The following is a 27,881-nucleotide window of genomic DNA, read 5'->3' on the forward strand; positions in this document are numbered from 1 at the left end:
CCATCACTCTAGCCTCACATTTATGTCTTTTTTCCATTTTCCACTTCCATTTATTTTATTTATTTGAGAGACAGAGAGAGGCAGATAGAGAGAATGAGTGTGCAAATGAACTCCAGAAGCATAAGCCACCATTGCATCTGACTTACATGGCTCCTGGGGAATGAACCTGGGTCCTTAGGCTTTCTAGGCAAGCACCTTAACTGCTAAGCCATCTCTCCAGTCCTCACATTTATGTTTTTAGCAGAAGTAAAGAAAAGTGAAAACAAGAGCATTTCAAGTAAACATTTTAATTTTACAAATCAAAGTTTATCAGACATATAACTATTATATATCATATGTAACTATTTACAAGATTATCCCAACAATCTTGAAAGGGAACACAAAAATATGTACTAGCATATTGGGCATGTTTTTCATTTTTTTATATTACATGTATTATATCACTACAGTTTTGGGGAATATGTTTGTGCTAGAGAATCTTATAGACATGAATTTGCTCAAGAGCTTCTCTGTCAAAGTCCTTTTGTGGGTAGACATCATAGTTCAGTGGTATCTCTTCAACCCAGGTGGACAACTGTATGTTAGTCTATGGAACAAAAAATATAAAAATAAGACTATAAACAACATGAAAACTGCAGAATGAATCTATTCTCTGGAGTATCACAAAATTATTCTAAGGAATGTTACATAACTGGTTTTTATTATAATGGACAAGACTAAGTTTACTTGGTACTACATGAATAATTTTATTTTTTGTTGCTTTAAGGTAGAGGCTCACTCTAGCCCAGGCTGGCCTGGAATTTACTATGTTGTCCCAGAGTGGCCTTGAACTCATGACAATCCATCCTCCTATCTCTGCCTCCTGAGTGCTGGGACTAAAGGCACATGCTACCATGCCCACCTACAAAATAACTTTTTATTCTTATTTATTTATTTAATTATTTGAGAGAGCGAGGCAGATAAAGACAGAAATAGTTGTACCATGGCCTGCAAACAAAGTGGAGATACACTTATCATCTTGTGCATCTGGCTTATGTCAGTCCTGGGAAACCTGGGTCCTAGGATTCTCAGGCAAGTACCTTAACCCACTAAGTCATCTCTCCAACCCTAATTTTATTAATTATTTACTTATTTTTGTTTTTTGAGGTAGGATCTTGCTTTGCCCCAGGCTGACCTGGAATTCACTATGTAGTCTCAGGATGGCCTCAAACTCATGGAGACCATCCTACCTCTGCCACTAGAATACTGGAATCAAAGGTATATGCCATGCCCAGCCAAGCAAGCACTTTTAACTGCTGAGCCATTTCCCCAGCCCAAAAGAAGCTTAAAAATTGGGAAGGAAAGCTAGGCATGGTGGTACCCACCTTTAATTCCAGCACTTGGGAAGGAGAGGGAGGCCACCCTGAGGCTACATAGTGAATTCCACGTCAGCCTAGAGTAGAGTGAGACTCTACCTCAAAAAAAAAAAAAAAAAAAAAAAAAAAGTGAAGGAGGGAAGGCCTGGGATGATTCAGCAATTAAAGGTTCTTGCTTGCAAAGCCTGCCAGCTTGGGTTCTGTTCCCTAGCCACCCACATAAAGATGGCTGGCATTTGAGTGCAGGGGAAGAGACCATGGCGCGTGTACGGCACACACACACACACAAATAAATAATTTTTAAAAATTGAGCAGGGTGTGGTGGCGCACGCCTTTAATCCTAACACTCAAGAGGCAGAGGTAGGAGAGTCAATATAAGAGGCAGAGGTAGGAGAGTCAATATGAGTCTCAGGCTACCCTGAGACTACATAGTTAATTATAGGTCAGCCTGGGCCAGAGTGAGAGCCTAACTCAAAAAACAAATAAACAAAAAATTGCGTAGAGAAGCAAGGGAATCTGCATCCAGACATGAATCATGTTTCATTGTTCTTAAGGCCAAGAAAAAAGTTCACAAGCCAAGTAGTTAGGCAATAAGGTCATGTTCTTCTATGTGTCACTATTTCAGTTAGAACACTTCCAGAATACTTTAACAATTACCAAAAAAACAAAACAAACAAACAAAAAAAAAAACGCTAAAGCCAGGCCTGGTGGCGTACATCTTTAACCCCAGCACCTGGGAGGCGGAGGTAGGAGGATCGCCATGAGTTCAAGGCCACTCTGAGACTACACAGTGAATTCCAGGTCAGCCTAGGCTAGAGCAAGACCCTATCTTAAAACACCAAAAAAAAAAAAAAAAAGAAAAGAAATTTTGATGACAGAAATGCTGGAGGGCTAGAGACACAGGTGGTGGCAGAGAACTTATCTAGTGTGCATGAGGCCCTAGGTTTATTCTCCACTGCTGGGGGAGGGGAGCCAGAAAAGTGTTTACATACCTGGAGACCTGAGAGAGAATCTTCAAGACTTGGTACTGTCACTAATAGAGATCCTTGCTTCCTCACGTTATGACTGATATATTCCCAGGCTCTAGAATACATTTAGAATTGATATATCAAACAAAAATGAGATATTACTGTGTATTTACTAGAGCAGAGCCCATCCCCCAACAGTGCTAGCGATTGAACCCAGGTAGGAGAATCACTGTAAGTTTGAGGCCAGTCTGAGACTACATTGTAAATTCTGGGTCAGAGCCTTTAATCCCAGCACTTGGGAGGCAGAGGTAGGAGGATCGCTGAGAGTTCGAGGCCACCCTGAGACTACATAGTGAATTCCAGGTCAGCCTGAGCCAGAGTGAGACCCTAACTCGAAAAACAAAAAAAAAAAAAAAAAAAAATTCTGGGTCAGCATGGGCTACAGCAAGACCCTTCTTCAAACAACTAAAACAGAAAGTAACAAAATCCATATATCTAAACTGTAGTCTTTTTTTTTTTTTTTTTGAGGCAGGGTTCTTCACTTTAGCACAAGCTGACCTAAAACTCATTCTGTAGCTCTAGATCAATACGTCCTTTAAAAAAATATTTTAGCCAGGCACGGTGGCACACTCCTTTAATCCCAGCATTTGGGAAGCAGAGGTAGGAGGATGCCATGAGTTCCAGGTCGGCCTGAGACTACACAGTGAATTCCTTGAAAAAACAAACGAACAAACAAAAATATATTTTATTTATTAGCAGACAGAGAGATAGAGATAGAGTATGGGCACAGCAGGGTTAGGACTAGGTTTGATTTCCTAGTACCCATGTAAAACCAGATGCACAAAGTAGCGCATGGGCCTGAAGTTTGCAGTGGCTAGAGACCCTCGAGCACCCATTCTATCTCTCCCTCTCAAGTAAAAGAATTTTGTTTTTGGTTTGGTTTTCTGAGGTAGCTCTAGCCCAGGCTGACCTGGAATTCACTATGTAGTCTAGGGCTGGCCTTGAAGTCATGGAGATCCTCCTACCTCTGCCTCCCAGATGCTGGGATTAAAGGCATGTGACACCATGTCTGGCTCTAAGAATTTTATGAGAAAAAGATTGCAAGTTTTCAGAGGCTGTCAATATACCATCAATTCTTTTCCACTTCCTGCTTTACTAAGTCTTCTACACTTCTAGTGATGCATGCACCTGTTTGTTTACAGTGGCAGGAAGCCCTGGCATAACTCTCTGATTGCACATAAACAAAATAAACTCACTTCTATATATTGTCATTGACAAAGAAGATAATTAACCAGGAGGCTAAATAGACTGTATTTAGAATTCATTGCTTGTATCCCATGTTCAACACTTACTCAGTGAGTCATGAAGAGTTTACAAAAGAATGTACCAAGAAAGTTTTTTTTTTAATTTTTATTTATTTATTTGATAGCAACAGACAGAGAAAGAGGCAGATAGAAAGAATGGGCGCTCCAGGGCCTCCAGCCACTGCAAATGAACTCCAGATGCGTGCGCCCCCTTGTGCATCTGGCTAACGTGGGTCCTGGGGAGTCAAGCCTCAAACCAGGGTCCTTAGGCTTCACAGGCAAGTACTTCACCGCAAAGCCATCTCTCCAGCCCTTTTTTAAAATATATTTTCAAGATAGGGTCCACTCTATCCCAGGCTGACCTGGAATTCACTATAGTCTCAGGGTGGCTTTGAACTCACGATGATCCTCCTACCTCTGCCTCCCAAGCGCTGGGATTAAAGGCGTGCGCCACCACGCCTGGCTCACTATTTTCATTTTTATTGACTCTCTAATCTTTGCATAAACAAATTCATATGCAATCAGACACTTATCTCCCATACATACAATGCCCCAAATTTTAAATGCAGGAAAAAAACACACCAAACTTTAACACAATAGTGTGGGAAAAGGCAACAAATACCTATACTTTTGTTAAGTGTTTTCATTCTTTTTTGTTTTTCAAGGTAAGGTCTCTCTTAGTAGACTCAGGGTGGCCTTGAATTTATGGCTACCCTTGGATTAAAGGCATGCACCACCACGCCCAGCTCTTGTTAAGTGTTTTCTTTCAGTCGTAATGCAGATGGATGCTAGACAGACAGGTAGTGGACAGCCTCCAAATGACAGAAAGGGAAGAGTGAGCCAAACATGATATTGCTATGCTTTTACAAAACCCCCAGTGACCCCACTGAGACAACACAAAGTAACCAAAAGTATATAGAACTCTGGGTATTTCAGATTTTCAGTAGTTCACTGGCAGTAATTGATGTTGGCACCAAGCAGTTGTTTTACTAATTAATGTCAACACTGTAGTCCTTAGTATGCCTACAATGTTACTATTTATAAGAAAGCCTGCAGAAAGAACTCTGCTTACACCAAAGCAAGGCAGTAAGGGTACAGGGTAACATGGAATAATAAGAGGCCCTAATTTCTTTTTTTTTTTCTTTTCTTTTTTTTTTTTGAGGTAGTAAGGTAGTATTTCACTCTGGCCCAGGCTGACCTGGAGTTCACTATGTACTCTCAGGGTGGCCTCAAACTCATAACAATCCTCCTACCTCTGCCTCCTGAGTGCTGGTATCAAAGGTGTGCGCCACCACAGCTGGCTTTATGCACTATTTTTGTTACCTGTCATTAAGTTTAAAAGGCAAAAAGCTGCAGGGTGTGATGCATGCCAGTAATCTCAGCACCAGGGAGGCAGGGCAGGGAAGAACCCAAATTCAAGGCCAGCCTTGCATACATGGTAAGACTCTTTCAACATAAAAAGTTAAAGGCAAGAAGGTAATAGTACTTTGTACACTGGAAGTTATGTGTAAAGAAGGCACCATAATGACAACTGTTGCTGCCCTTTATTTGGTGACCAAAACCAAAATCACCTCACTGTCCCACATAGGTTGTGACTATGCAAATAGCTTTCCACCAAACAAGCTTATTTTATTTTATTTTTTGAGGTAGGGTTTCACTCTAGCCCAAGCTGACCTGGAATTCACTATGGAATCTCAGGGTGGCCTCAAACTCATGGCAATCCTCCTATCCCTGCCTCTCGAGTGCTGGAATTAAAGGTGTGTGCCACTATGCCCGGCCTTGTTTTTTCTTTTTCTTTTTTTTTTTTTAATTTGTTTATTTTTGTTCATTTTCATTTATTTATTTGAGAGTGACAGAGAGAGAGAGAGAGAGAGAGAGGCAGAGAGAGAGAGAATGGGCACGCCAGGGCTTCCAGCCACTGCAAACGAACTCCAGATGCGTGCGCCCCCTTGTGCATCTGGCTAACGTGGGTCCTGGGGAATGGAGCCTCGAACCGGGGTCCTTAGGCTTCACAGGCAAGTGCCTAACCGCTAAGCCATCTCTCCAGCCCTTCTTTATTTTTTAATTGGTTAATTTTATAATGACCCTGAACTACTAGCATTTGCTATGGGGCTGAGGAGAGAAAGAATATAGACATATAGAAGGTAAAGCAGAGGCAGAAGGATCAGGAGTCAAAGCCAGTTTCAGCTACATAGCAAGTTTGAGACCAGCCTGTGTTAGAGGAAAGATTGTATTAATAAAAACAAAAACAAGCCAGGCGTGGTGGCTCATGCCTTTAATCTAGGCACTTGGGAGGCAGAGGTAGGATCACTGTGAGTTCGAGGCTACCCTGAGACTATATAGTGAATTCCAGATCAGCCTGGACTAGTGTGAGACCCTACCTCGAGAAAACAAAAAACAAAAACAAACAAACAAACAAAAAACCAGAGAGAAAGTGAAGTACTGGCAGAATAAAGAGGTCTAACAATTCATGATTGTACCCAACATTAACTATTTGGTCTATAATTCTGCACAATGGAAAACTTACTGATACGGAAATGCACCATTATGTTCACACACACAAGGAGTAGGACTTTTGTGCAGCTTCAACTTTCAAATGCCATGAAAAGGAGTAAGAGGGCGAGGAGCTGTTAAGTGCTTGCCACAAACCCACCATGACTACAGTTCCGACCTCAGCACCCGTGTAAAAGCTCAATGTGGTGGCATGTGCCTGTAATCCAGCTGTGGTGGTTTGATTCAGGTGTCTCCCATAAACTTAGGTGCTATGAATGCTAGAATTAATGTCTGCTGGAGGGGGCATAATATTGGGGGTGGGCTTATGGGTATTATGGCCAGTTTCCCCTTGCCAGTGTTTGGCACACTCTCCTGTTGCTATTGTCCTCCTTATGTTGGCCAGGGGGTGATGTCCACCCTCTGCTCATGCCATCATTTTCCCTGCCATAGTGAAGCTTCCCCTTGAGTCTGTAAGCCAAAATAATCCTTTTTCCCACAAGCTGCTCTTGGTTGGGTGATTTCTACCAGCAATGCGAACCGGACTGCAACACCAGCACTGGGGCTGCAACAAATAGAATGATCCCTGCGACCCTGGCTAGTCCAGCACACATGCAAGCTCTACATTAAAAACTAATTAAGGGCTGGAGAGATGGCTGAGCGGTTAAGCGCTTGCCTGTGAAGCCTAAGGACCCCGGTTCGAGGCTCGGTTCCCCAGGTCCCACGTTAGCCAGATGCACAAGGGGGCGCACGCGTCTGGAGTTCGTTTGCAGAGGCTGGAAGCCCTGGCGCGCCCATTCTCTCTCTCTCCCTCTATCTGTCTTTCTCTCTGTGTCTGTCGCTCTCAAATAAATAAATAAATAATTAAAAAATTTAAAAAAAAAACAACTAATTAATAAAAAAACTATATTAAAGCCGACCGTGGTGGCACACGCCTTTAATCCCAACACTTAGGAGGCAGAGGTAGGAGGATTGCCATGAGTTTGAGGCCACCCTGAGACTACATAGTGAATTCCAGGTCAGCCTGGGCTATAGCAAGACCCTACCTGGGGGGGGGGGGAGGAAACTATATTAGCTGGGCATGATGGCACACGCCTTTAATCCCAGCACTTGGGAGGTAGAGGTAGAAAGACTGCAATGAGTTCAAGGTCAGTCTGAGACACATTGTGAATTCCTGGTCAGACTGAGCTAGAGTGAGACCCTACCTCAAAAAACAAAGCAAAACAAGAACAACAACAAAAAACTGTGTTAGTTCCTTTTCTTTTTGCTGTGACATAATACTGAACAAGAAGCAAAGTAAGGAAGGGTACACTTAGGCTTACAGTTATATATTCCATGATGGCAAGAAAGGTATGGCAGCATCAACTGGAGGCTGGCTGGTAACATGGAATCAACAGAGAATAGGAAGTGGAGCCAGGGTATTAAAAAACTCAAGGCTTAAACCAAGCCTGTTGGCACAAGCCTTTAATCGCATCACTTGGGAGGCAGAGATAGGAGGATGGTTGTGAGTTCGAGGCACCCCTGAGACTGCATAGTGAATTCCAGGTCAGCCTGAGCTAGAGTAAGACCCTACCTTGGAAAACAAAAAAACAAACAAACAAACAAGCAAAAAAAAAAAAAAAACTCAAGGCTTGAGAGCTGGGCGTGGTGGTCAACGCCTTTAATCCTAGCACTTGGGAGGCAGAGGTAGAAGGATCGCCATAAGTTCGAGTTCAAGGCCACCCTGAAACTACATAATGAATTCCAGGTTAGCCTGGGCTAAAATGAGAACCTACCTCAAAAAACCAAAAGTAGAAAAAATAAAAAACAAACAACTCAAGGCTGGAGAGATTGCTCAGCAGTTAAGGTGCTTGCCTGCAATGCCACAACCCTGGTTTCATTCCCCAGTACCCACAAAAAGCAAGATGCACGAAGTGGTGCATGCATGTGGAGTTTGTTTGCAGTGCCTTGAGGCCCTGGCACATCCATTCTCTTTCCTTGCAAATAAATAAAATTAAACAAAACAAAGCACCAAACAACTCAAGGCCTTCCTCCAATGATCCACTTTCTTTGGCAAGGCTCCACTTCCTAAGGGTTGTACATTTCCAACAATTCCACTGTTTGGGGACCAAATATCCAAACTATTGATTCTATGGGGCCATTTTACTATCAAACCCCAACATATACATGCACAAGTAGGGGAGAGGGAGAAGAGGAAGACCAGATGTGGCTCACACCTTTAATCCCAGCACTTGGGAGGCAGAGGTAGGAGGTCACTATGAGTTAAAGGCCACTCTAAGACTCAAGTGAATTCCAGGTCAGCCTGGGCTAGAGTGAGATCCTACCTCGAAAAAGCAAAATAAATAAATAAATAAAAAGAAAAGAAAAAAAAAAAAAGGTAAGAAATCCACAAGCCTAACTGGCTAGAAAAATAACATATTGAACTACAGACTCTAGGAAATTTGTACTGAGGAGCCTTTTTTCAGGTCTTGGCAGGCCAAAAAGTATCAAATATAGCAGAGCAGAAAAGTTAGAAATGTGATCATAGATTTGCTACTGGACTACGGGCTGGAGAGATGGCTTAGCGGTTAAGGGGCTTGCCTGCAGAGACTAAAGACCCGAGTTTGATTCCTCAGAACCTACGTAAAGCCAGATGCACAAAACTGGAGTTTATTTGCATGGACTGGAGACACTGGTGTACTCATTCTCTGCATCTCTGTTATCGCTCTCTGCTTGCAAATAAGTGTGTGTGTAATAAATTCCAGAAACATACTTTTATTCACTTTTAAGGTTATTTTTATGGACTGGGGATTATAGCAATGATTGCCTAGCATGTGCAAGGCTCTGGATTCAACCCCCAGCACCAAAAAACAGAACATTCTGTTTCATGATTACTTATAAATATTGCTTAATTCCCAATTTTATATTTTTACTTATTTTATTTTTAGAGAGAGCAAGCGAGAGAGAATTGGCGCTCCAGGGCCTCAGCCATTGCAATGAAACTCCAAATGCTTGCACCACCTTTGTGTATCTGGTTTATGAGGGGTCTGGAGAGAGATTGAACATGGGTCCTTGTGGTGGTTTGATTCAGGTTCCCCCCATAAACTTAGGTGTTCGGAATGCTAGGTTCCCAGCTGATGGAGATTTGGGAATTAATGCCTCCTGGAGGCAGGGTATTGTTGGGGGTGGGCTTAAGGACATTATAGGTAGTTTATCCTTGCCAGTGTCTGACAATACTCTTCTGCTCCTGTTGTCCACCTGATGTTGGCCAGGAGGTGATGTCCACCCTCTGCTCATGCCATAGTTTTCCCCTGCCATCAGGGACCCCCCTTAAGTCTGTAAGCCAAAATAAACCTTTTTTCCCCACAAGCTGCTCTTGGTTGGATGATTTCTGCCAGCAATACGAATCTAACTACAATAGTCCTTAGGCTTCGCAGACAAGTACCTTAACCGCTAAGCAATCTCTCCAGCCCAATTCCCAATTTTATAATTGGAATAGTACCATGCTATTTTATAGAACAGAAAACTAAGGCAGAAAAGAGTACAAAGAACTGCTGAGATTTGCTAGCTATGTACTAAGTGATTCATGCGATCATTTTATATGTTAATAATTAAATATAACATTTTACATAATTAGACATGTATATAATGTATTAACCAATGTGGTTGTACACACCTTTAACCCCAGCACTTGGGAGGGAAGCACAGGTAGGAGGATCACTGTGAGTTTGACGCCAGCCTGAGACTACAGAGTGAGTTCCAGGTCAGCCCGGACTAGAATGAGACCCTATCTCAAAAAGTTAGGTGGTTTTATAAAAAGTTTAATATGTAAACATTTCTAATATACTAACTTTGTTTCCTACCTCATTGGGTATGTTTAATTAGGAGATTCTTGCTTGAATAAATAACATACCTGGTCTGTTCTGTCTCGTGAAGAAAATATTCGAAGACATTATTCATTATAACAACATCAGCATTTTGCAGAAGGGAACCCTGGGTACAGATGTCTGCATGAAGCACCTAGAGAAGAGTGAGCCCATGTGAGAATGAGGTACAAAGCAGACAACCACAGAAGCTAGAGACATTCACTATCTAGGAAAAAACATGCATGTCAGGAACACTTTTTTTTTTGTCCCCTCAAGGTAGGGTCTTGCTCTAGTCCCAGCTGACCTGGAATTTACTTTGTAGTCTCAGGTGGCCTCAAACTCATGGCAACCCTCTACCTCTGTCTCCCGAGTGCCGGAATTAAAGGTGTGCACCACTAACCCCAGCAAGAACATTTCTTTTTTAAAAAATATTTTATTTTTATTTATTTAAGAGAGAGAGATATACAGAAATAGGCAGGTACAGAGAAAGAAAGAGAGAGAATGGGCGCGCCAGGGTCTCCAGCCACTGCAAACAAACTCCAGACGCATGTGCCCCTTGTGCATCTGGCTAACATGGGCCCGGGGGAGTTGAACCTGAGCTTTTTGGCTTTGAAGGCAAGTGCCTTAACCGCTAAGCCATCTCTCTGGCCCCAAGAACATTTCTTTTACATGGAGTTATTTATTATTTCTTTATTTTTAAAAATATTATTTATTTATTTATTTGACAGAGAGAAAGAGAGGGAGAAAGAATGGGCGCACCAGGGCTCCAGCCACTGCAAACGAACTCCAGATGCATGCTCCCCCTTTTGCATATGGCTTATGTGGGTCCTGGCAAATGGAACTTGGGTCTTTTGGCTTTGCAGACAAATGCTTTAACTGCTAAGCCATCCCTCCAACCCTATTTATTTTTTTGTGAGACAGAGAGAAAGAGAGAAAGACTAAGTATGGGTGTGCCAGGGCTTCCTGCCACTTCAAATGAACTCCAGACACATGTGCCACTTTGTGCATCTGGCTTTACGTAAGTGCTGGGGAATTGAAACTGGGTCCTTAGGTTTCACACGTACATGCCTTTATTGCTGAGCCATCTCTCCAGTACCTCTTCACTCTTCTTTTTTTTTTTTTCCCCCCAAGATAGGGTCTCACTCTAGCCTAGACTAGACTGACCTGGAGTTTACTATGTAGTCTCAGGGTGGCCTCGAACTCATGGTGATCCTATCTCCACCTCCCAAGTGCTGGGACTAAAGGTGTGCAACACCACACCTGGCACTCTTATTTTTTAATTTATTTTTAAAGTGTTTACTAGTTGTTAGACAGAAAGAGAGATAGAGGCAGATATAAAGACAGGGCATGCCAGGGCTTCCAGCCACTACTCTAGATGCATGTGCTAGCTTGTACATCTGGCTTACGCAGGTCCTGGGGAATTGAACCAGGGTCCTTTGGCTTGGCAGGCAAGTGCCCTAACCACTAAGCAATCTTTCCATCCCCCTCGTCATTCTTAATTATGAGCACATAACCAAGGCTTTGTAGACAGCAGAGGAAGGCTAGGACTAAACACCCCCACTCTAAAAATAATAACAATAAGCAAGCAATGAGCTTGAAAAGTCAGTTGGATTTCAAGAGTCATTATCAAAGCTAGCAAGACCCTACCATGAAAAACAAAACAAAAAAATAAGCACATGCCTTAAATCCCAGCACTCAGTAGGCAGAGATAGGAGGATTGCTGTGAGTTCAAGGCTACCCTGAGAACATAGTGAATTCCAGGTCAGTCTGGGCTAGAGTGAGACCCTACCTCAAAAAAAACAGGGGCTGGAGAAATGGCTTTGCAGTTCAGCGCTTGCTTGTGAAACCTAAGGTCCCCAGTTCGAGGCTCAATTTCCCCGTACCCATGAAGTCTGATGCACAAGGTAGCACATGCATCTGGAGTTTGTTTGTAGTGGCTGGAGGCCCTGGTGCGCCCATTCTCTCTCTCTCCACTTCTTTTTCTCTCTCTGTCACTTTTGAATAAATAAATAAAAATAAACAAAAATTAAAAAACTGTTGGGAGCTGGAGAGATGGCTTAGCGGTTAAGCGCTTGCCTGTGAAGCCTAAGGACCCCGGTTCGAGGCTCGGTTCCCCAGGTCCCACGTTAGCCAGATGCACAAGGGGGCGCACGCGTCTGGAGTTCGTTTGCAGAGGCTGGAAGCCCTGGCGTGCCCATTCTCTCTCTCTCCCTCTATCTGTCTTTCTCTCTGTGTCTGTCACTCTCAAATAAATAAATAAAAATAAATAAATAAATAAATAAAATTAAAAAAAAAAAAAAACCTGTTGGGCATGATGGTATACACCTTTAATCCCAGAACTCAAGTGCCGGAGGTAGGAGGATCGCTTGTGAGTTCAAGTTCAACCTACATAGTGAATTCCAGGGTGGCCTCGAACTCAATGTGATCATCCTACCTCCCCCTCCTGGGTGCTGGGATTAAAGGCATGTACTACCACATGCCTTCATTTTCTTTTCTTTTTTTTTTTTTTTGAGAGAGAATATAGCCTATACTGCCCTCAAACTTATTATGTAGATGAGGATTACCTTGAATTTCTGATTCTCCTGCCCACACCTCCCACAAACTCTGGGATTATAGGCATGTACTAATATGCCTGGTTTGTACAGTGCTGAAGACTGAACAGAACTTCTTGCATGTTCAGCAAGTACTCGATCAACTGAGCTATAGCCCCAGCTCAAAAACAATTCTAGAAACTATTTTTGTTGATTATATGGCACCACAAATGCTTCAAGAGAGGAAGGAAACTGTTAAGGTCTCTATGGTATAAAAAAGGCCTCTTAGGGGCTAGAGATGTTAGAGTGCTTGTCTAGTATGCAGATGCAGAAGCCCACTGGGGGGTGGGGGGGAGAACCCAAAATAGCCCATGCTGGTGGCATACACCTTTAATCCTAGCACTTAGGAGGCAGAGATAGAGGACTGCCATGAGTTTGAGGCCACCCAGAGAATACGTAGTTAATTTCAGGTCAGCCTGAGCTAGAGAGAGACCCTACCTTGAAAAACCAACCAAACAAGCAAACAAACAAAGAAACCCAAACAAACCAACAAACCCTTTTCATCACAGGGTTGCCCTAAGAACCACAAGCCAGGGGAAATGTGGGTGTGTGTGTGTGTGTATGTGTATATTTTCTTCTTTCTTTCTTTTTCTTCTTCCCAAAATAAGGTCTCTCTGTAGTTTAGTCTGACCTGGAACTCACTCAGTAGTCCCAGGCTTGCCTTGAACTCATAGAGATTGTCCTTCCTTTACCTCCTAGATTGTCCATAGCATCGGATCATCAGATAACTTAATAGTCTTACTCTCTCCCTCTCAAATAAATAAAACATATCAAAAAAGAGCCAAGCATGGTAGCACATGCTTTAATTCCAGCACTGAGGCAGAAGTAGAAGGACTGCTGTTTGAGGCCATCTTGAGACGACACAGTGAATTCCAAGTCAGCCTCAGCTGAGTGAGACATTACCTGAAAAAAAAAAAACTAAAAAAAGAACCAGGCATGGTGGTGCCTGCCTGTAATCCCAGCATTTGGGAAGCAGAGGTAGGAGAATTACTGTGAGTTAGAGGCCACCCTGAGACAACATAGTGAATTCCAGGTCAGCCTGGGCTACATTGAAACCCTACCTCAAAAACAAACAAAAATTAAGTTGATACAATCCATTTCTACATAACAATAAACAAGAATAGGTTAAAAACAGAACAGATAAGGTAAGATACATTTGAAAGTGTACCTTTATTCTGTCACTAAAATGATATTTTTTAATGACCATTTCCTGCAGTTGACAAAAATCTCCATTCAGTTCTACTCCATAGAGTTGTACTGCTGAACTGTAAAGGTAACCCTAAAACAGCAAAAAACATGGAACAGGTGAATTAGCTGGTAATTGTGGGATTGTTTTTATTTGACATTAAAAGAGCAAACTATTCATTACAACCTCAGAACTTAACTCATACTGATCAAGGCTCCGACTGTAATTCATGCATTCCCTTTATATGGTTATATATATTTTTTAATTTTTTAAATTTATTTATTTGAGAGCGACAGACACAGAGAGAAAGACAGATAGAGGGAAAGAGAGAGAATGGGCACGCCAGGGCTTCCCCTTGTGCATCTGGCTAACGTGGGACCTGGGGAACTGAGCCTCGAACCGGGGTCCTTAGGCTTCACAGGCAAGCGCTTAACCGCTAAGCCATCTTCTCCAGCCCTATATGGTTATATTTTTAAAAATGTTTTATTTTTGCCAGGCGTGGTGGCGCATGCCTTTAATCCCAGCACTTGGGAGACAGAGGTAGATGGATCACCGTGAGTTCAGTTCAAGGCCACCCTGAGACTACATAGTGAATTCCAAGTCAGCCTGGACTAGAGCAAGACCCTACCCCAAAAAACCAAAAAAAACCAAAAAAAAAAAAAACCAAAAAAAAAGCCACACACACGTGTGTATGTGTGTATATATATATACATATATATATATATATATATGTATATATATATGTATATATATGCATGTATATATATATATAAAATATATATGGGGGGAGAGAGAGAGAGAGAGAGAGAGAGAGAGAGAGAGAGAGAGAGAGAAAATGAATATGAATGGGTATAGCAGGGCCTCAAGCCACTACAAATGAACTCCAGATGCAAGCACCGCCATGTGCATCTGGCTTAGTGGGTACTGGGGAATTGAACCTGAGTTCTTAGGTTTCACAGGCAAGTGCCTTAACTGCTAAGCCATCTCGAGCCCTCCCTATAGTTGTATTTTTAAATTTTATTTTAAAAGGGAGAAAGGCAGAGAGAGAATGGGTGTGCAAGGGCTTCTAGCCACTGCAAACAAACTCCAGATACATGTGCCACCTTGTGCATCTGGCTTACATGGGTCCCGGGATCTGAACCTGGGTCCTTTGGCTTTGTAGGCAAACGTCTTAATTGATAAGCCATTTTTCCAGTCCTAATTTTTTAAAAAATATTTAATTTATTATACAGAGCAAACAAGAGAAACAGGCAGATAGAAAATGAAGGTGGAGAATGCCTTTTATCCCAGCACTCGGGAGGCAGAGGATTGCCATGAGTTCAAGGCCACCCTGAGACTCCATATTGAATTCCAGGTTAGCCTGGGATAGAGTGAGACCCTACCTCGAAAAACAAACAGAGCCAAAGGAAGGGTAGGAATCCTTACAACATGCTCCCTCCAGACATAAAATGGCCTGGATATCCATGACCTCATAGTGCCTGACAGTACCTATACAAGACCATCATAAGAGGAGGGAAAAATCATGACATCAAAATAAAAGAGAGACTGATTGAGATGGGGAGGGGATATGATGGAGAATGGAATTTCAAAGGGGAAAATGGGGGGAGGGAGGGTATTACCATGAGGTATTTTTTATAATCATGGAAAATGTTAATAAAAATTGAGGAAAAAAAATAATAAAAACATTTTTAAACTTAATAAAAGAAAAACAAACAAAAAAAGAAAATGAATGGATACACCACAGCCTCTAGCCACTGTAAACGAAATGCAGATGGAGGTGCTACCTTGTGCATCTGGCTTACATGAGTACTGGAGAGTAGATGCTGGGTCCCTGGGCTTTGCAGGCAAGTACCTTAACTACTACACTATCTCTAGTGCTAAATATTTATTTATTTTTATTTTTATTTTATTTTATTTTTTTTGAGGTAGAGTCTCACTGTAGCCCAGGCTGAACTGGAATTCACTATGTAGTCTCAGGGTCACCCCCTACCTCTGTCTCCCAAGTACTAGGATTAAAGTTGTGAACCACCATGCCCAGCTTATAGTTGTATTTTTAAAATGTTTTTGGTTCATTTTTATTTATTTATTTGAGAGTGACAGAGAGAGAAAGAGGCGGCGGGGGGGGGGGAGAGAGGGAGGGAGAGAACGGGCGCACCAGGGCCTCCAGCCACTGCAAACGAACTCCAGACGCGTGCACCCCCTTGTGCATCTGGCTAACGTGGGTCCTGGAGAATCAAGCCTCAAACCGGGGTCCTTAGGCTTCACAGGCAAGCGTTTAACCGCTAAGCCATCTCTCCAGCCCTTATTGTTGTATTTTTGAAGATTGATTTCTTTTTTCTTTATAACAATATTTTATTTATTATTTGAGAGAGTGAAAGAGGCAGAGAAAAGAGAGTGGGGGAGGGCGGGCACACCAGGGCCTCCAGCCACTGAAAACAAACTCCAGATGCATGTGCCCCCTGTGCATCTAGCTTATGTGGGTCCTGGAGAATCAAACCGGGATCCTTTGGCTTTGCAGGCAAATGTATTAACCGCTAAGCCATCTCTCCATCCCCTGAAGATTGATTTCTTAATTTACCTGATAAAATTGGGCATTTAATAAAGTTGAAAATGACCACATGCCCAAGTTCTGTTGGGTCTAATACTCAAATTCTATAATTTCTTAAGAAATTCCATGATGGGAAAGTAAGCAGAGTTAGCTTGTAGGGATATAGTGAAAATTCATGCAGTTTGACACTAGGGAAAGGTGGCCCACGGTATGTATTGGTTCAGCCTTAAGCCTTGCAACTTCACAAAGTTAACCAAACACTTAGTTAATAGGGATAAGAAACTGATGTCACAAAAAAATTATATTAAGGATAGGCATTTACTCATTTTCTGAAGATAATTTATTTTGTCTTAACTTTAAAAGAAAAAAAAATTATGAGAGACAGAAAAAATGAGGAAAAAAAAAAAAAGGCATGGTCACACATGCCTGTATGGAACCCTATGAGGAGTGGGGTAGCAGAGACTGGAGAACTGCTGGGGCATGCTGGTCAGCCAGCAGTCTAATTGAAAATGGCAACTCCAGAATCAGAGAGACTCTGTCTCAAAGAAACATGTTGATTAAGAATAGAAGACACCAGCTGGGTGAGGTGGCGCACACCTTTAATCGCAGCACTCGGGAGGCAGAGGTAGGAGGATCGCAGTAAGTTCGAGGCCACCCTGAGATTACACAGTGAATTCCAGGTCAACCTGGGCTAGGGTGAAACCCTACCTAGAAAAACAAAAAAACAACAGAACACACCTATCATTCTTCCTCTTCATATGCATACATGGGGCACATGTATCTACACACACATGCATATATACCCCATACATCATACACACTTATACAACACATATACAAAAAAACTATGAACACTGATACTGTATCTACATAGCCACAATTACTTAGCATCTTATTTTTTACATGGCTTTTTTAAAAAAATTGAAATAGGGTCTCATTATAAAGCCTCAACTGGCCAGGCATGGCGGCGCACAACTTTAATCCCAGCACTCGGGAAGCAGAGGTAGGAGGATCGCCATGAGGTCACCCTGAGACTATATAGTGAATTCCAGGTCAGCCTGAGCTAGAATGAAACCCTACCCTGGAAAATAAAATAAAATAAAGCCTCAACTGGCCTGGAGAGATGGCTTACTGGTTAAGGCATTTGCCTGCAAAGCCAAAGGACCCAGGTTCGATTCCCCAGGACCCACATTAGCCAGTTGCACAGGGGCGCACACATCTGGAGTTCATCTGCAGTGACTGGAGGCTCTGGCAGGCCCAATCTCTCTCTCTCTGTCAAATAAATAAATAAAATAAATAAAATAAATAAAATTAAAATATTATTTTAAAAAGCCTCAACTGGCCTCAAACTTGAGATCCTCTTGTCTCCGTTACCTGCATGCTAAAGTTATAGGTGTGGGCCACCAGGCCCAGCACTAGTCAAAACACTGACTGGTACTTACACAATATAGTGAACAATCACAATCTCTAATGTTTACTAAACAAAAACTGGACAAACTGGGCAGGATGGCTGTGCCTGTAATCCTAGCACTCCGGAGGCAGAGGCTGCAGGATCATGAGAGACAGTGAGGATGATAAAACAAACCTATCTCAAGAAAAGAGCTAGAGAGTTGGCTTAGTGGTTAAAGGTGCTTGCTTGCTAAGCCTAACTGCCTGCAGCTCAATTCCCCAGTACCCATGTAAAGCCATATGCACAAAGTGGCTCACGCATCTGGAGTTTGTCTGTAGTGGCAAGAGGCCCTGGGGTGTCCATATTTTCTCTCTCTGCTTGCAAATATATAATAAAACATTAAAAACAGGAGAAGCAGAGATGGCTCAGTGGGTAAGGGTGCATGCTACACCAAAATGAGGGCCTGAGTTCAATCTCAGCACCTTCATAAAAATCTAGGCATGGTGGTTAACACCCATCTGTAACCCCAACACTAAGGGGCAGAGACAAGAAAATTAGCTAAAAAAAAAACAAAACCTAAGCTCTAGTTTCAGTGAGAGAAATACAGTGGAAGAGCAACTGTCTTCTTTTGATCTCCACGTGGGCACATCTAAATACACACGTGCAAAAACTGTACTACACATACCCCAACAAAGAAACAAAATTCCCACAAAAAGGAAAGGAGGTGAAGTAAGTTGGTCACTGAGTTGAAGGCCATTGGGGCTACACAGTGAGTGAGTTCTAGGACAGATTGGCTAGGGAGGCCTTGCTTCAAAAAACAAACAATATAACAAAACCAAACCTTTCAAACCAAAACAAAAACCAACTCTATAAAACCACACAAAACATAAAACCCCCCAAAAACAAAAATAACAATAACAAAAGCCAGCAGAATGTAACCTTTTTTTCTTTTTCTTTCTTTCTTTTTCTTTTTCTTTTTTTTTGGTGTGTGTGTGGTTTTTTTGAGGTAGGGTCTCGCTCTAGCCCAGGGTGACCTGGAATTCACTATGTAGTCTCAGGGTGGCCTTGAACTCACCACGATCCTCCTACCTCTGCCTCCCAAGTGTTAGGATTAAAGGTGTTGCAGTCAGGTTCACATTGCTGGCAGAAATCACTGGATGAAGAGCAGCTTTTGGGAAAAAAAAAAGGGGGGGGGTATTTTGGCTTATGGGCTCGAGGGGAAACTCCACAGTGGCAGGGGAAAACGATGGCAAGAACAGAGGGTAGATATCACCTTCTGGCCAACATGAGAGGAACAATAACAGGAGAGGGTGCTAAACACTGGCAAGGGGAAACTCATTACAATACCCATAAGCCTACTCCCAACAATACACTGTCTCTAGGAGGTGTCAATTCTCAAATCTGCATCACCTGGGAACTTAGCATTCAGAACACCTAGGTTTAGAGGGGACACCTGAATCAAACCACCACAAAAGGTGTGCAGCACCACACTGGGTTTCTCTTTTTATTTATAGAATTGAAATTTAATGATGAAAGTTCAGCACTGAAGAGGCAACTGCTTCCACATGAAACAAGCAAGGACAGTGGGAAGTAGGAGCACCTGTTTCTAGCACAAGCTCCTATCTATTGGCCATATGTTCCAACAAGTCTACTAATGACAATCACAAACATATTTTGAGTATTTCTCCCCCCACGGTAGGGTCTCTAGTCCAGACTAACTACAACTCACTCTGTAATCCAGGGCTGGCCTCAAACTCACAATGATCTGATCTTCCTACCTCTCCCTCACAAGTGCTGGGATTAAAGGTGTGTATCACCATGTTTGGCTTCAGCACACTGTTTTTTCTTTAATTTAAATTATTTATTAGTTTATTTATTTTTCGTTTTTCAAGGTAGTGTCTCACTCTAGCCCAGGCTGACCTGGAACTCACTATGTAGTCTCAGGGTGGCCTCAAACTCACAGAGATCCTCCTACTTCTGCTTCTCGAGTGCTGGGATTAAAGGCCTTGCACCACCACACCGAGCAAAATTTTTTATTTTTTGAGAGAAAGAAAATGGGGATGCCAGGGCCTTTCAGCTGCTGTGAATGAACTCCAGATGCATATGTCCCCCTTGTGGGCATGTGTGGCATTGCATGCTTGCATAACTCGCATCTGGCTGTATGTGGGATCTGGAGGATTTGAACAGTTTAAGAACAAGTGCCTTAACCACTAAGATATCTCTCCAGCCCAACACATTCTTTTAATATAGCACAAAGAAAAACAAGAGGCTGGACAAGGTGGCAAGCATCTAATCACTTGAGAGACTGAAGCAGAAGGACTAGGTCATCCTCACCAACACAGGGAGTTTCAAGTCAGCTTGGTTATATGAGTTTGTTTCAAAGCAAACAAAATGAATGCTCAGCATGGTGGCACACGCCTTTAATTCCAGCACTTGGGAGGGAGGCAGAGGTAGGAGGATCACCCTGAGTTCAAGGACACCCTGAGACTACATAGTGAATTCTTGGTCACCTTGGGCTAGAGTGAAACCCTACCTCAAAAAACCAAAAACTAGGGCTGGAGAAATGGCTTAGTGGTTAAGCACTTGCCTGTGAAACCTAAGGACCCCAGTTCGAGGCTCTATTCCCGAGGACCCACATTAGCCAGATGCACAAGGGGGTGCACGCATCTGTTCATTTGCAATGGCTGGAGGCCCTGGCGCACCCAATTTCTTTCTCTATCTCTTTCTCTCTGTGTCTGTCGCTTTCAAATAAATAAAAAGTGAACAAAAAAAAGTTAAAAAACAAAACTTTGCTGGGCATGGTGGCGCACGCCTTTAATCCCAGCACTCGCCTTTAATCCCAGCACTCGCGGAGGCAGAGGTAGGAGGATCGCCGTGAGCTCAAGGCCACTCTGAGACTACAGAGTTAATTTCAGGTCAACCTGGACCAGAGTGAGAACCTACCTCGAAAAACAAACAAACAACACAAACAAGCAAGCAAACAGAAAAACAAAACTAAAACCCAAACAAAAGAAAACAAGATTACAAGGCAATAGAAATGGCAAGTATTTTGAGAATCACATGGTCTGCTGTCAAAGAGATGGTCTTGGAAATTGCAGACTCAATTAATACAATTAAAAAGAATTTAGGAGCCAGTTGTGGTAGCGCACACCTTTAATCCTAGCACTCGGAGGCAGAGGTAGGAGGATCGCTGATAGTTCGAGGACACCCTGAGACTACACAGTGAATTCCAGGTCAGCCTGAGCTAGAGTGAGACTCTACCTTGAAAAACAAAAACAACAACAACAACAACAACAAAAAGAATTTAGGAGCCTGCCAATGTATACTATTTTAACCTTACCCCGTTACTTTAATACATAAAGCCAAGCTGTCACCTTGGATGGTGGCAGGTAAAATTGCTGCTAGCAGAAGAAAGTACTTTCCAAATGGTATGTCCACAAGCCGGACTTTACCCCATAAAGGACTGTGCCAAGTCTGGAGCCAACGTCAACTAAGACTTTTCCCGACAGATCAGGGAGTACATGATGATAAATGAACTTCAACTCCATGAGGGAGAAGGAATGAGAAATGAATCCTGCAGAATTAGAGCAGAGTGAATATCAAATTGTGTTTGACAATGATTACATTTTCTTATTTCTAATATTTATAAAGTGTACTCGTGTTTTCCATAACCAATGAAAGTCATCCAGGGTTAGAAAAAAGTTAATATGATGAATTTGTACTCATCCAGTCTATTCTGAGAGCACAAAAATACTACTGGCCTCTTAGGGACCAACTACTCAGATGACTCCCTCTCGCTGTTTCTCCCTCACTTCCTTTTTTTTTTTTTTTTTTTTTTTTTTCCTGAGGTAGGGTCTCAGTTTGGCCAAGGCTGACCTGGAATTCATTATGTAGTGTCAGGGTGGCCTTGAACTCATGGCAATACTCCTATCCCCCCATTCTAAATGATGGGATTAAAGTCATGCGCCACAACGCCTGGCTTCCTCCCTTCCTTCTTGCTGCTGCTTGGTATGTTGTCCTTTTCCCTTCCTCTTGTCCTGGCACAAGCTTCTCTCTTTTATACTATCAGGTTTCTCACCTTGCTCTAGAGCTAACCTCAAGCCACCACATGTTGCCAACAAATGACTGTTTGTGGGACTGTGTGATGTGCAGCCCTGACCAGCCTAGAATGTGTGTCTTGGAGTGCAAGAGAGGAATGCTATGGAAGGACATTAAGATACCCCACCCCATCAGTTTAACTGTCATCATATCTAGCTTCCTCCTCTATCGTTTGCACTCCAGTTTCTGTGATAGCCTGAGTCTGGTTTTCTCCTGATATGAAGTTAACACAGAGATGTAGTATGACTTACATTATATAATAGTCAGGAATGGGAGACACCTTGGTGTCAATAAAAGGTGGAAAATCAAATGGAAGCAGGTAGACCAGTGTCTTATAAAGGATGTGACCCCACAGTCCTCATCACCCAAGGAGACTGATCCTTTGATAACTCCTTGGTGTACTTGCACTTCTTGGGAGTATAGTTGCTATTAGTCCCTTGCCATAAGTACTTGTCAAAGAGCCTTGACAACAGTCCTAACTTTCAGATTCATTTCTATATGAGCTGCTTTGAATATCCAATCATTATTTACAACCTGGTTTATATGAGAAGATATAGCTTAACAGTCACACTTTTGTTTTCTTTTTTTGTTCCAGGTAGGGTCTCACACTAGCCCAGGCTAACTTAGAATTCACTATGTAGTTTCAGGGTGGCCTCAAATTCACAGCAATTTTTCAACCTTGGCCTCCCAAGTGCTGGAATTAAAGGCATGTGCCCACACACCGCTCTCTTATTTCCCCCCTCCCCCACCCCACAAGGCAGGGTCTTGCTCTTGCCCAGGCTGACCTGGAATTTACTCGGTAATCTCAGGGTGGCCTGGACCTCATTGCAGATCCTCCTCTGCCTCCTAAATGCTGGGATTAAAGGAGTGTGCCAGCACGTCCGAATTTTTTTTTCACTTTTTGACAACCTCCATACATATACACAATGCATCCTCATAAATCTCTCTCCCATGCTCTTTTATTGCCCCTCTTCCTCCCCCACACTAGCCCCTAATTCTTTTTTAAGTTCACCTTCTATTTTGATGTCATTTTCTTTTTTTGCTCTCATATTATTCAGGTCTTGTGTAGTTAGCATCAGGCACTGTGCATTCATAAATGCAACCACCCTTTTGTGTCTGGTAGACAGCTTTCCAAAACACTCCTCTCTCTCTCTCTCTCTTTTTTTCTTCAAGGCAGGATTTCATTCTAATCCAGGCGGACCCGGAATTCACTATGTAGTCTAAGGGTGGCCTGGAACTCATGGTGATCCTCCTACCTCTGCCTCCCAAGTGCTGGGATTAAAGGCATGTGCCACCACCCTGGCTCATCCTTTCACTCTTATACTCTTTCCCCACCTCTTCTGCAATGGATCCTTCCTCTTCCGCAATGGTCGCTTCTGTAACTTTCTTCCTTCCCTCCCTTCCTTTTTTCTCGAGATATAGTTGTGCTCTAGCCCATGCTGACCTAGAATTCACTATGTAATCTCAGGTTGGCTTCAAACTCAGAGATCTTCCTACTTATGCTACCAGAATGTGCCACTCACTATGCCTGGCTATAAATTGACTTTTACTTTAAAAAATGTCCAGGGGCTAGAGAAATGGCTTAACGGTTAAGAGCTTGCCTGTGAAGCCTAAGGACCCCGGTTTGAGGCTCGATTCCCCAGGACCCACGTTAGCCAGATGCACATGGGGGTGCACATGTCTAGAGTTCATTTGCAGTGGCTGGAAGCCCTGGTGTGCCCATTCTCTCTATCTCCTCCTCTGTCTGTTACTCTCAAATAAATATAAAAATAAAAAATGTCCAAATACCTTGGTCAAAATTTTGCCCACTGATGATCAGGAAGAAATGTACACATAAAGTAAGTCTTCAAAGTAAGTCTTCAGTTGTGCACAGTTGAATACCCACCTAAAGATGCTGTCTGGTGAGAGCCACACACAGTACAGTAGTGTCTGCTCATTTTTCCTTCCTCACATAATGAATCAATACAGTCTTCATCATAAAGGAATGCATCAACATGAACTGTGGGTTCAGGCTGCTGCTGTAGCTGGAGAGGAAAACATCAAAAGAAACAAAGAAGCTTCTTTTTACTGACAAATAAGGCAAACATGCCAGAGGTTCTTATGCTACAACCCTGAGAGCAACAAGGAGAATCAGTAACTGCTCTTACCTCACCTTATTACTGATACAGCACAATACTGGATTAAGGTAAAACATGGCTATGAGAAATGCATAAAATTTTAGTTGAAAGAAGTATTACAGATTGTCTTCTCTATGTCTTGTAGTTTACAAAGAAATTAATGCCCAGAGAGATTTTGTCAAAGAAATTAATGATACTAGTAAGAAAAGGCTCACACTAGTGCCAGAACTTGAATTTTACATGTCAATTACTACCACCAAAATACTTAGCAAGTCATCTTTGCCAGGAAAGCAAAGTTTCCAAATAATAAAAATACTATTAAAACTTCAATATTAAGGGCTGGGCTGCGGGGAGACCAACGGACTGGTGGCCACCGTTGCCTGCACCGTGTGGCCCCCGCGTCACCATGATGATCCACAGCTTCCAAGACCCACATCATGAAGTCAGTGGATGTGGAGAAGTTAGCTGATGAGTTGCACATGCCATCTCTCCCTGAACAGAATAGAGGACCCAGATGTAAGTTCAAGTAGCTATAGCCACCTGATAAAAATGCTAAAAATACTCACTGGTGAAAAGACAGCCTCTTCAGCAAATAGTGCTGGGAAAAATGGATATGTATTTGTAGAAGGATAAGAGTAGATTCTTCTCTCTCTCCATGCACAAGAATTAGGTCCAAATGGATTAAAGACCTTAACCTCAGACCTGAAACTCTGAAACTGCTAGAGGAAAAAGTAGGGGAAACCCTTCAACATATTGGTCTTGGCAAAGACTTTCTGAATACAACCCCAATTGCTCAGGCAATAAAACCACAGATTAATCACTGGGACCTCATGAAATCACAAAGATTTTGCACTGCAAAGGACACAGTGAAAAAAGCAAAGAGGCAACCTACAGAATGGGAAAAAAATCTTTGCCAGCTATACATCTGATAGAGGATTAGTATCTAGGATATACAAAGAACTCAAAAGTTAAATAATAAGAAATCAAACAAGCCAATCAAAAAATGGGCTATGGAGCTAAAGAGAGAGTTCACAATGGAAGAAATATGAATGGCATATAAGCATCTAAAAAAATGTTCTACGTCACTAGTCATCAGGGAAATGCAGATTAAAACTAAACTGAGATTCCATCTCACTCCTGTCAGATTGGCCACCATCATGAAAACAAATGATCATAAATGTTGGCAGGGATGTGGAAAAAGAGGAACCCTTCTACACTGTTGATGGGAATGCAATCTGGTCCAGCCATTGTGGAAATCACTGTGGAGGTTCCTAAAACAGATAAAGATTGATCTACCATATGACCCAGCTATCACTCTCCTAGGCATATATCCTAAGGACTCATCTCATTGCCTTAGAAGTACGTGCTCAACCATGTTTATTGCTGCTCAATTTATAATAGCTGGGAAATGGAACCAGCCTAGATGTTCCTCAACTGATGAGTGGATAGTGGATAATGAAGATGTGGCACATTTATACAATGGAGTTCTACTCAGCAGTAAAGAAAAATGAAGTTGGGCTGGAGAGATGGCTTAGCAGTTAAGCGCTTGCCTGTGAAGCCTAAGGACCCCAGTTCGAGGCTCAATTCCCCAGGACCCACATAAGCCAGTTGCACAAGGGGTCACATGTGTCTGGAGTTCATCTGCATTGGCTGGAGGCCCTGGCACACCCATTCTCATTCTCTCTCTCTCTTTCTCTGTCTGTGTCTCTCAAATAAATAAAAATAAACCAAAATTGGGCTGGAGAGATGGCTTAGCGGTTGAGTGCTTGCCTGTGAAGCCTAAGGACCCCAGTTCGAGGCTCGGTTCCCCAGGTCCCACGTTAGCCAGATGCACAAGGGGGTGCACGCGTCTGGAGTTCGTTTGCAGAGGCTGGAGGCCCTGGCGCGCCCATTCTCTCTCTCCCTCTATCTGTCTTTCTCTCTGTGTCTGTTGCTCTCAAATAAATAAAAAAATTTTAAAAAAATTAAAAAAAATAAATAAACCAAAATTAAAAAAAAAAAAAGAAAAATGAAGTTATGAAATTTGCAGAAAAATGGATGGATCTGGAAAGGATTATACTAAGTGAGGTAACCCAGGCCCAGAAAGCCAAGCGCCACATGTTCTCCCTCATATGTGGATCCTAGCTACAGATGATTGGGCTTCTGTGTGAGAAGGAAAAAAACTCAGTAGCAGAGGCCAGTAAGTTAAAAAGGAGATATAAAGGGAAGAGAAAGGAAGGGAGGAGGGTACTTAATAGGTTGGTATTGTATATATGTAATTATAATGATTGAGATGGAGAGGGGATATGATGGAGAATGGAATTTCAAAGGGGAAAGTGGGGGGGAGAGGGAGGGTATTACCATGGGATATTTTTTATAATCATGGAAAATGTTAATAAAAATTGTGAAAAATAAATAAACTAAAAATATAAATAAATAAAAACAAAAATTGCTAGGAAGAATTTAGAATGAATTAGACTGGTGAAGCTATGGGGTTAGGTAAAAAAGAAGACTCTGCAAGTGACACTAAGTGAAAATTAATTGATTGGGTATTTACTTTTTGAAGGGCTAGGTGTTCGGAGGAGAGCATGGTTTCTAGCGGCAAGCAATTCCGAAGGTCATCTGCTATGTTTTTCAATATAATGTCATTATTATCTTCAGTGAATTTATCAAAATCTTCTGGAAAAAAAAAAAAAGAAAAAAGTTAGCTTTTTATACTCATAGTCATACCTAGATTAAGTGACTACAATGGAGGTATTTCCCATATCAGATAGCATCAATTTATGAAAATAAACAAACCTTCCAAAAAATGACAGATTGAAGTGCTGATCCAAGTACCATTTAAAATGTTCAATTTGGGCTAGAGAGACTGCTTAGCGGTTAAGGCATTTGCCTGCAGAGCCAAAGAATCCTGGTTCGATTATCCAGGACCCATGTAAGCCAGATGCACAAGGGGGTGCATGCACCTGGAGTTCATTTGCAGTGTCTGGAGGACTGGCATACCTGTTCTCTCACATCCCCCTCTCTCAAATAAATAAATAAAATTAAAAAATTTTAAAAAGTAAACTTAAAAAAATGTTGAAATTTTCATTTCCCCAAACAGCTCATCAAATAAAGGCAGAGGCAAAGAAAGCATGTTCTGTTTCAACTATTTTATTGGTAATCAAGAATAGCCAATAGCGTCAAAGTAGGTCAAGAGCTGTGGAGGGGCATCACCTGGGTTGCAGCCCATGTATTCTTGTTTTACTTGACCTTGCTCTACACACAAGGTTCCCTATCTGCTTCTGTATGAGCAACAGTAGTTAACAATGAAATATACTATTTGGCTCTGAAGTGATGGGGAAAGGCCTTTTAGCTTTTTTCATTCCTCACACAGCTAGTATAATATTTCAAGTTACTGCTTCATATAATTCAAGGAAGCAGAATATACATTAGAGAGAAATAAAAATAAAATAAAAATCATACTAAGATGTATTCTTTCCCATGCTGGCTTTTTATTTATTTATTTTTATTTTTATTTATTTATTGTTTTTGATTTTTCGAAGTAGGGTCTCACTCTGGTCCAGGCTGACCCGGAATTCACTCTGTAGTCTCAGGGTGGCCTCGAACTCACGGCGATCCTCCTACCTCTGCCTCCCGAATCTCTTATCTAATCTAATGTATAGCTGCTCAGTCCTGAACACATTCAAGGACTAAACTGTCTCTCTAAATTAAGTCAGTTTTCTCACTTTCAGTTTCAAAGGTATCATTATCTTTAATATTATATATTTACTGAATAAGCACTCAAACTAGACTTTGTAACTTCTTTTCAAACACTATCATTAACTTCTAAGAACCCGTAGGTGCTACAATTATCAATGTGATTTTACAATACGAAAGTATCTGAGAACTACATTTAACTAAGGGACTTCTGTAGTTACTGCAGGACTCTACCTTGATTCTAGTTAACATTAGATCAAAGAGGACAGAAGCTAGAAGAGGTGGGATTTGCAAGCATGTCTAAGTCTGAA

The 27,881-nt window shown here is 42.1% G+C and overlaps 1 protein-coding gene across 2 annotated transcripts in view; it reads right to left on the reverse strand.

Annotated features, from left to right (window-relative positions):
• Positions 1-316: 316 nt before the first annotated feature.
• The window catches only part of LOC101613092, a 45,619-nt gene continuing 18,054 nt past the window's right edge, over positions 317-27,881 (reverse strand). Inside the window, exons 2-8 of one of the 2 annotated variants that reach the window (XM_045154982.1) lie at positions 26,429-26,550; positions 23,661-23,799; positions 21,130-21,251; positions 13,722-13,832; positions 10,010-10,116; positions 2,348-2,438; positions 317-586 (exon numbers count right to left, since the gene is read on the reverse strand). In XM_045154982.1, the coding sequence (XP_045010917.1) occupies positions 470-586; positions 2,348-2,438; positions 10,010-10,116; positions 13,722-13,832; positions 21,130-21,251; positions 23,661-23,799; positions 26,429-26,550 (809 nt within the window). In that variant the 3' untranslated portion in view covers positions 317-469. The remainder of the gene's footprint in view (positions 587-2,347; positions 2,439-10,009; positions 10,117-13,721; positions 13,833-21,129; positions 21,252-23,660; positions 23,800-26,428; positions 26,551-27,881) is intronic. The other variant, XM_045154983.1, reaches the window with a different exon arrangement.

The sequence above is a fragment of the Jaculus jaculus genome, chromosome 7 (genome assembly GCF_020740685.1).
Source record: "Jaculus jaculus isolate mJacJac1 chromosome 7, mJacJac1.mat.Y.cur, whole genome shotgun sequence".
Lineage (NCBI taxonomy): Eukaryota > Metazoa > Chordata > Mammalia > Rodentia > Dipodidae > Jaculus > Jaculus jaculus.